Below are 9757 nucleotides of genomic sequence, written 5' to 3' on the forward strand. Positions count from 1 at the left end.
TAGAATATAAAAAATCCTTATAGCTTTATTTATAAGTAGAATTTTATTAGTTTAAATAGTCTTAACTATAAGATAGATATAGTCTTCTTATTCTACTAAATAATTTGGTGATTAAGGTATATTTAGTAGTATTGTTGGTGACTGAATTGCTCTAAGTTAAAGAACATGAAAATAATGCGCGTGGAAGCCGGCTCGCTTGTGCGGCCAGCTCGCTTGTGGATTACGTTATCTATATTAAGACTATACTATATTCTCTACCTATATTAAAAATACTAAGAAGTTCATATCATATTTTATTAATTCTTTTAAGATTCTTAAAGTAGTTAAATATTATATATATTAATTAAAGCCACTATTATTCTGAACTATTGTAAGGGCTGGGAGCCCTAACAACTTCCCTTTTTCAGGGAAGAAAAGTATCACGTGGGCGTATCGGTAGGGCCAATAGGTCCATAGCCCCTAATTCAGGGAGGATTAGCGACTGTGGGTAATGCTGGCCGAACGGCTATTGTTTTGAATAAGTCCTATTGTTTATTCCTTACAACTATCCATCTAATAATTTCTATTATTTCAGAGTCTACTATGAATATTAATTTATTTAATTATATTCTTTCTAAACTATCTTATATAAAAGATAAAAGATTTTCTAATCAAACTAATTACTATAAAATTAAAATAATTATTTATGAGTATCTTATCTATAAAAATTAGTATTTAAAAATCTATTCTAGACTATCTAATCTATTAGTCTGACTATAGATCTAAAGATAGTTAATAGATATATATATTGAATATTACTACTAATAAAAAGATTAATAAATATAGAAGATATTAGTATTATTAATTATCTATTATATCTTAGATAGTTTTATATTTTATATTTCTATTTATATATATAATAAGAATATTGTTATAACTGACTGATATATATAATAGCTACTAGTACTATTAAGGATTCTATCCTATTATTCTACTTTGAACAGATCTTAGTTTATCCTGTTTTAGGATCCTGGAAAAAACAACAACTTCATCATAATGACATTATAAGCCACGTCTCCCTACCACGACTTTGACACCTGAGATGGGATGAACTAAGATCCCACTCCAAGGCAGAATATCACAGTAGAACTGACTTGTCATCTTCCACCATTACATAAATATATTAAAAGATATTATAGATAACTAATTCTATAGTAGTAAAAGATATCAGATTATTATAAAGTAAGATATACTACTACATATTATGATTTAGTAATAAAAAGACTTATAATAGTTCGTTATAATAAAGCTGTTATTGATGAGATGGAAGATGGAAGACAACCCCATTGAAAGGATGCCCGAAGGCAGAAAGAAACTAAAGGCAGAATGCCGGCAGGGTCGAAACCACCACACAGCGAGGACGCCTGCCTTAAGATATAGGTATCTCTAGTGGTTACGGCCATGCCGAATTCTGCTGTTAGTTTCCGACTTCGGGCATTCTTTCGACGGAGTCGACTTCCGTCTTCCGTCTCAGATCAACATCACCATCAAAATCATGAACCAAAAGGAATCTTCCCCGGACCACTACAAATATACCAGCTAGTCTATTCCAGTATATATAGAAGAGAAGAATATAATAATCAAAAATATGAAGAAGACAATAGAGTTAACATATATAGTACTTTTTGGTAATTCTAAATAGCTTTATAAAGCATCCAGCAAGGTAGCCAGCAAGGCCGCAGCAGACCACAGCGGTTCAGTGTCTGATTATGTTACAAGTGGCAGATAAGCACGGAGTACATATCCCCTAGCCCCTAGCTTATCGGACTAAAGCCTAGCTCAAGTAATCATACTCAGTAGTTAAGAAAGGCAACGAGGTAAATCTGCAACTTCCATCCTCGGAGACGCCACGGAAAAGTAACGGTATCCATCTAGGATACTTTGCTATGAACAACCTGATAATCTTAATAACTTAGTTAACAGACTTCCATGTTCTTGGTAACTAGCCGCTATTCCAAGTGAGAGAGGGGGAAATCCAATTGGCGCGGTTATACAGTATTTCCGGCCGCGGCGATTAGATTTGACTGAGTTTTAATCAGCAGTACTCTGTATCTTCGCCAAAAAAAAAAAAGGCGCGTCAAGACAGACATGACTCTATTCTGAAGGCTTTCAAACCATGTCGAAAACTAAGGACGACGATTTTGACTTGCCATCTGCGAAAAGGCAAAAGCGAGTGACTAGTCTGCAGAGCCAGCAACATGTTCAATCGCCGGGTTCGAAAATATTTTCACCATATCGGGTAAGACACAGACTGAGCTTAACATGCTTTCGCGAAACTCCCATTCCTCTTTCGAAAGACAATCACTGATAGCAGGTAGACACTAGGATTAGTAACGACCAAAATTCCGCTCACTTACGTTCGGTTGGGAAAGTCTACCTACCAGATCACTACGTCTGTAGGGCGCAGCCTACAGACTTACGACCTACGACGGGGACTTAGTCTGGTCTTTGTGAGTAGACCACAAACTCCTGACATCATAACTGCAACATTTGCCTGGCAAGATAGGGTTTTTGCGGCATGGGGAAACGTCCGACCTGGATCTCCGGGGGGAATATGGGTCTTTAAGCGTGGCGCAAAGGTTGCATCGCTGCAGCTGCCGTCAGAGCTCACTGAGCCCATCGACCGGCTGCTGGTCTTCGGATCGTGGGTAATTGGGATTAACAGCAGATGCATATCTGTGTGGAAAAATGCATCGTACCAGCACCACATAACCCTTTTCCCACAACACACCAAGGACCTTTCGACTGAGCAAGTTTATACCGGGCAAATTTGCAATATGCCGACGTACCTAAACAAAATTTTCGCTGGAAGGTGCGATGGAAAGGTTGATATTTGGAATGTCAAGTCAGGAAAATTGATCCACACGATATTACCAGCCTCCTCGTCTGCTGGAGCTGTAACTGCTCTGCAGGCAACCCCAGCCCTGTCTATGATTGCCATTGCATACAAGAGTGGTCAGGTCTCTGTATGTGACGTGCAGACAGGCCAAGTGGTCCTGTCATTACGAAGCAAGAGCTCGCGATTGCCGGTAATCACTTCTCTCACATTTCGAACGGATGGGCTAGGTGCGGGCGAAGATGGTCGAGCACCAGGCGTCATGGCATCTGCTTGCTTGGAGAGTGGAGACATCACATTGTGGGATTTGAACAATGGCGGCAGAATTTCCGGTGTTCTCCGCCAGGCACACGGGATCTCCGGTAACGATCCAAGCTCCGGCGTGAGTCATGTTCAGTTCTTGGAAGGTCAGCCTGTTTTAATCTCGTCTGGAGGCGATAATTCTCTGAAAACGTGGATCTTTGACCACAATCCATTTTCAAGTGTTCCTAGGCTTCTTCACTTCCGGAGTGGACATTCGGCCCCAATCACCGCTGTTGAATTCCTACCAGCTGCCTCTGATGGATCAGAGCTTGCGGGCAAGTGGTTGCTTAGCGCAAGCAAAGACCGAAGCTTCTGGAGCTTTAGTGCACGCAAGGATAGTCAGAATGCGGAAATCTCTCAGGGTGCTGTCGAGCACAAAACGAAGAAGAAAACAGCTTCGAACACGACAAGGGATTTTCCGACTGGCGTTTCTGAGCATGAGTTTAGGGCAGCAGAAATAACTTGTATTGCGTGCTCTCTCAATCGAGATGGTGGGATGGGCACGACGACGTCCGGTCCCATTTGGGCCAATCCAAAGATATCAAGGACAGATGAATCCAGCAAAACTGGTTGGGAAAGTATAGTAACCGGTCACCGCGGAGACAAATATGCACGAACATGGTTTTGGGGCAGAAAAAGAGCCGGGCGTTGGGCGTTAGAAACCGGTGATGGCAGTGAGGTCAAGGTAAGTCTAATCAGGCTCACATGCCCTAACATTATTGGTCTAATCAGTATACCAAGAGCGTTGCTATATCGAAGTGTGGAACATTCGCAGTGATTGGCTCCGCGGGGGGCAGCATAAACATGTTCAACCTGCAATCTGGAGCTCATCGGCAAAGTTTCCCGGTCCAAGATTTGAGCGGCAAATCCAAAGACAAGCTTGCGGCTTCCCATGTGCGCTCTGGCATGTCTCTGAAGCATTCTAAGGCGGTCACTGGCTTGGTAATCGACAGTCTGAACCGTTATGTTGTGAGTTGTGGCCTCGATGGGAAAGTCAAAGTATGTCAACATATGATTCCAGCGATCGTTCAGCGGCTCACCACATTAATCTCTGTGTACAGTTCTGGGATCTTGTTCTGGGTTCCTTGGTTGATGAGCTTGATTGGTATCCGATGACAGCGATCAACGGGCTCCGCTACAGTCGTACAAACGAGCTCGTTGCGCTTGGCTGTGACGATCTTTCCATTCGCATTGTCGACGTGGAAACTAGGAAAGTCATTCGGGAATTTTGGGGGTGTGTAGGCCAAATCAATGACTTCTCATTTTCAAATGATGGGCGCTGGATTATTGCTGCGTCAATGGACTCGACAATTCGAGTCTGGGACTTGCCAACAGGGCACCTTATTGATGTTTTCCACGTTTCTAGCACTTGTACCTCGGTCGCCATGTCATCTACGGGCGAATTTTTGGCAACTGCGCACGCAGATGGGTTAGGGATCACTCTCTGGTCTAACAGAAGCCTGTTTGTGCCTATTTCTACCCAGAGCGTGGACGATCGCAGAATCGGAAGTGTTGGTATCCCAGCATCTTCTATAGAGTTTGGATCGGGTGTGATCGATGCTGCATTTTGTGAAGAGAAAGAGCAAGTCGAAGGAGATGGCCCATTGCCTACCGTTGACCAGCTCAGTGGCAACATGGTAACACTAAGTGTCGTTCCCAAAAGCAAGTGGCAGACTTTCCTTCACCTGAATTTAATCAAGGTACGTCATACGGAGTTGCCCGTCAGAATACCTGGGAAATGTTCTCGTTTTATTCGTTGCCATGCTGATTGTGCAACAGGAGCGGAACAAACCGAAGGAGGCTCCAAAAGCCCCTGTGAAGGCACCTTTCTTTCTGCCGAGTCATTTTGAGTCGAGCACAGCGGCAACCGACACCACAAGAAAATCAGAAGTGACAGTCGCTGAACGCTCGAGGATTTCCAAGATACAGCGTAGTGGGGAAAGCGGTATCACAAGCTCTAAGTTTACCAACCTCCTGCAAGCTGGTCACGTCTCAAATGATTTCGATCCTTTCATTGAACATCTCAAGTCTCTGGCCCCAGCGAAAGCAGATCTTGAAATCAGGTCATTGGGTCCCCAAAGACAGGCTGGTCGCTCTGAACTATCAATCTTTGTGGTGGCGCTCACGTATCGTCTCAATCAGAGGAGAGACTTCGAGCTTGTGAATGCCTGGATGGCTGTTTTTCTGAGGGTCCACGCAGATTCTGTGGCTGATTGTTCCAAATCCGACGGCGATGATGGTGACGACAGTGACCCCTTGAGACGGGCTCTTCTTGTCTGGAGCCGAGCGCAACGGCGTGAGGCTCAGCGCTTGGCTGAGTTGGTAGGATACTGTCGGGGAGTGGTGGGTTTCATGAGGTCCACTCGTTGATATCGCCCACGTCTGGTCCTGGAATCCGCAAGCATGGAATATAAATTTTTATACGTGCTTCTACTACATTTCTTGTAATCTGCATTATCGTTCGCATTAATTGCGTGGACAAAATGGTGGAAAATAGAATCTCGGCGCCAAGTTCCGTATTGAGTCATTGCTGTGATAGAATCTCAAAAATATTGTAAGAGTTTTCCCGTCGCTTGCGTTTTATTGGCATTCGCTGGCGATGAGTGGCTCCTCGATCCTCAAATCTCTGGGATTGCGTGTTATCAGACATCATCTGCGGCTCCTCTATGTCTTCAGCTTCGTCATTGCTATTATTCCATAAAAACAATACAGATCGTTCAATAACGTTCTTAGCAGAGATACTCATTGCATACTCTGCCCTCATCTCGTGTGTTGATCTCGTCAAAACATGTAACGATGGGAGGTGAGCTAGAAAGGCACATATCTGTGTCGTCTCCTTGTCAGGAGTCTCTGATATTTCAATCAGTTGTTTAAGAATTCTCAAGGAATAAAGCACAGATTGCATCTGAGCCGAAGTGTGGACATCTTCCCAGTTCAACATATTGTCCATATAGCCACATGTTAAGAACTGCTCCAACTGGGCGGGCTTAAGATTTTGGATTCCTGTCTGCGTTCCAAGTATAGTGTAGAGTGCGAAAGTTCTCCAGTAGAGCGGGCAATCAATCTCCATGCCTGTCTTCAATCGGACCACGTCCAGCTGATTAAGCAAGGATTGCATTTCTGATCGTACCCATGGTCGGTTTTTAAGGGTGATCAGGTCGGCCGTTATTCTATCGCCTCGCCTGATGTGTTCAATAATAAAGTCGTGCCTTTTGTGTGGGGCTTGTGTTAGGTTGAAAAAGGAATAGCCCATGGCCCTGAAAAGACGTCCTTGCATCCAAGCACACTGCCTCTTGGGATCCTCGTTCAGCATCACGAGATACATGTTCAGGGACCGTTTGTGTAGATATGTCTCCCGTAATATATACTGAGAGACAACCTCTGACACCCTGGTATCGAGTGATTGAGGATACTGCTGTTCAACTTGATCAATGCGGATATTCGGCGAGATTAGGTACTCTCTCGTAAAGTGGGAAAAGTCAGAGGCTGGGTCGTTTGCCTTGTCAATCACCTTTGACCGCCGAATAAGCTCATTCAGGCCAGCTCGTGGTCTCAAATTCAGTTCGAATGCCAGTGGTAACAGTGTTGACAACCCCAGCTGCTTGGCAACGGTCATCGGACACAATCTCTGCGCTGTTGTCCGGCTTTCTGATTCTGTGCGCTCACAATTGATGGAATTGAGAAAGACAATAGACCCTGACGAGCCAATATCATAGAGAAGGAGGTCGGAATCACTCGTAAGAATCGAACAGCCAGTTTGCTTTGCCACATAAGCACAGTAGCAGTCCGCCTCCCCGGGGACCATTATGGTGATATCGGCCCAGGAAACGAATTCAAGACGATCAGCGACCATGCTCATCCATGAGGGCACCGGAACAGTCTGGAGAATCTTCTCCTTGGTCCAACGCTGTCGAAGATCTTCGTAAACTGTTGGGACTATGAACGGGTTCTCAGGCACCAGTGTGAAATTGGGGGGAAGACTCCTGCTTTGCAAAATATTCTCGAATGATTCAAATCTCACCTTTGCCGACATGGAAGATGCGAGCGAACAACCTAGCTGGCTAGTCCGAAATGACCCGAGTCTTCTTCTTGACTTTTCCAGACGAGCAAGGCGTGTCGTCTGTTTTGATGGAGGTAAAGCTCCATCGAAGCATATTTTTTCTCTAACATACAATCAGCTGGACAATTTCAACAGGACCCTGTCGCGCATGCTATACATCTTCACGCCTAGGAAGGCCAGATTTAGGAGGAAAGTCATGACCCCATGGCTCACTTCATCGCAGGTTGGCTGCACATCAGGATAGCGTAGCTCGGGATGAGACCATGATAGCAGGCGATGGTGAATATGGTAGACAAGGCTAGGCCCATCGATCACCACAGATTGCACGTTGGGCAAGCCTTGGGCTGGTCGGTTCTCATTTTGCAAAGAGACTCTCTCGAGGTAGGGATCTAGGTGATATTTAAGTCGTAGGATACCCATGTTCAGGGGCTGGAGTTGACAACATATAGATAAAAGTGGGTGATATTTCTTGTGTGAGAAGCAGAAATGGGCGATGATGATTGTCTTGATTAATTGATAGGGTTGCAGCATCCCCCTTTAGTTATATTAATCTTTTTTATAATATAGACAGAAAGACACTTAAATAAAACAATCTATTAATAAAATTAATAATAAATATATAAAATAGAGTAGTTGAAAAAATCATAGATTATAGAATTTTATCTAGTTCAAAAATTATTGATTTTCTTAATTGAAAATAAGAACAATAATAGATTTCCTGTGGTGTATATCATATATGTCATGATAATCCCCGTGACCATGTCAGCTTGCCGTCAGTTCACCCATGTATCCTTCATGCAATGTCATGACATCAATGACTTGAAATCTCTTCTATACTTAATCTAGAGCCTTGTGATTCCTTCCAAGGAGCAAGGATAAGTCTTAAGAATAGGGACTACTACTATTCTATACCTAACCGATCTACTTTATCCTTAACAATATATGACAATATTCTGCTGTCCCGTCTGTGGCCGCCTTCCTGACCGCCTCCAGCAGCAGAACTTTGGCTTCCCAATATTTTATACTTTCGTCTTCCTCAACCAATCAACTAATCTACTTATTCACAAAATCATCTATTCTATAATATATAGTGCTTTCTCCGGTTTATCTAGAATATAATATATATCTCTGTTACAGGATAGATAGATTATACTAATTAAAACATTCTTTAAGCAAGAAGAAATAGCTAAAACACTATTTCTTATATTTATATAGGATTGTGGTGGCTTCGGGGTTCGACCATGGTGAATTCCGGCCATGATGAATTCTGCCCTTAGTATCCGCCTTCGGGCATCCTTTCGACGGGGTCGACTTCCGTCTTCAACATCAACAACATCATGATCATCGGAATAAGAATGGAATTGTAAGGGCTAAATCAACCCTTCCAACCTTTGCGAGTAGTTGTGAAGGGAAATCTATATAGTAGGCCTCAGACACTAGTTATATAATAGCTAAGCAAGTGAGTCGCGATCTCCTATTTAGGGGGTGAGTAACTTGTAGATTAGATAGACTAGTAATAATATCTTAAGACAATCAACTGGCACCTTTAGTCTTGTAAGACTATTTATTTATTATACTATTTCATCTTCTTAGCTCTTATAATCTTATTACTTAATACTCTGTGAAATAGCTTAGTAAGTAATAGCTGGATATAGAATATAAAGCTAAACTAGGGGTAATCCCTCTAAACTACTTATAAAGAACTATATATTAATTATAGAAGATAAATCCTCTATAATTAAAAGAAAAGTATAAATCCTAATCTAGAAACTGTTATGGGACCAAGGCCCTGATATAGAGCTCAGCTTCAGGCACCAGTTGGTGCCTGAGGCCTCGCATACTATACACTAAACTAGCGCTAGCTTAGTTCGCATACACCTAAAAGAATTTCGCACAAACAGATAAAATAGCTCTTCAGCTATTTCTTCTTATTTAAAGGTATATTTTGATTAGTACAATCCATCCATCCTATAATATTAGAAATAGCTTATTAAAAGTCCTAGGCGGAGTCTAACTAGGTATATAATCAATATAAGAATATAGAAAAGAACTACTGGAATAATAGAATAAATAGATCTAGAAGAACTATAGCTGACTATAGTATCTATATCTACTCTTAATAATATACAGCTTCTCCTACAGGAGCTGATTAATCTCTGTATAGAAATAGTAAAATAGAAAATAGTCTTTAAAGAATAAATAAATAAATTACAGAGCTATAGTACAACTTCTACTATTAATAGTAAATAAGAAGGGAACTTCTTATTATAACTATATAAACTATATTTCAGGCCTCGCCCTTGGCACCCTAATATAGAACTGTTCAGCGGAGAAGATAAGTATAATTATAAACTATTTAAATTAAATATATATATAAAACTTATAATTAATAGAAACTATTATTCTACTAGACTAGAATAAGTCTTCTATATCTATAGTTAACTATATAGACAAGTAGTATAATAGATACTTTCTTAGATTAAATCCTAGAATACTAAAATAGTATAACTTAAAGATCT

The 9757-nt window shown here is 41.7% G+C and overlaps 2 protein-coding genes across 2 annotated transcripts; one reads left to right on the forward strand and one right to left on the reverse strand.

Annotated features, from left to right (window-relative positions):
- The first annotated feature begins 1892 nt into the window (after positions 1–1892).
- BP01DRAFT_361442 (rRNA-processing protein UTP21) lies at positions 1893–5745 on the forward strand. Its single transcript, XM_025576154.1, has 5 exons — positions 1893–2278; positions 2358–3863; positions 3920–4177; positions 4240–4878; positions 4958–5745. Exons 1-5 carry the CDS (start codon positions 2156–2158, stop codon positions 5546–5548), a joined length of 3117 nt encoding a protein of 1038 aa, XP_025426214.1. The 5' UTR covers positions 1893–2155; the 3' UTR covers positions 5549–5745.
- Positions 5703–7658, reverse strand: BP01DRAFT_308789 (PIN and XPG domain-containing protein; the record flags this gene model as incomplete). The annotated part of the gene is made up of 2 exons (XM_025572357.1): positions 5703–7341; positions 7396–7658. 2 exons carry the CDS (start codon positions 7656–7658, stop codon positions 5703–5705), a joined length of 1902 nt encoding a protein of 633 aa, XP_025426215.1.
- Positions 7659–9757: the final 2099 nt, after the last annotated feature.

The sequence above is a fragment of the Aspergillus saccharolyticus genome (genome assembly GCF_003184585.1).
Source record: "Aspergillus saccharolyticus JOP 1030-1 unplaced genomic scaffold BP01scaffold_76, whole genome shotgun sequence".
Taxonomy (NCBI): Eukaryota; Fungi; Ascomycota; class Eurotiomycetes; order Eurotiales; family Aspergillaceae; genus Aspergillus; species Aspergillus saccharolyticus.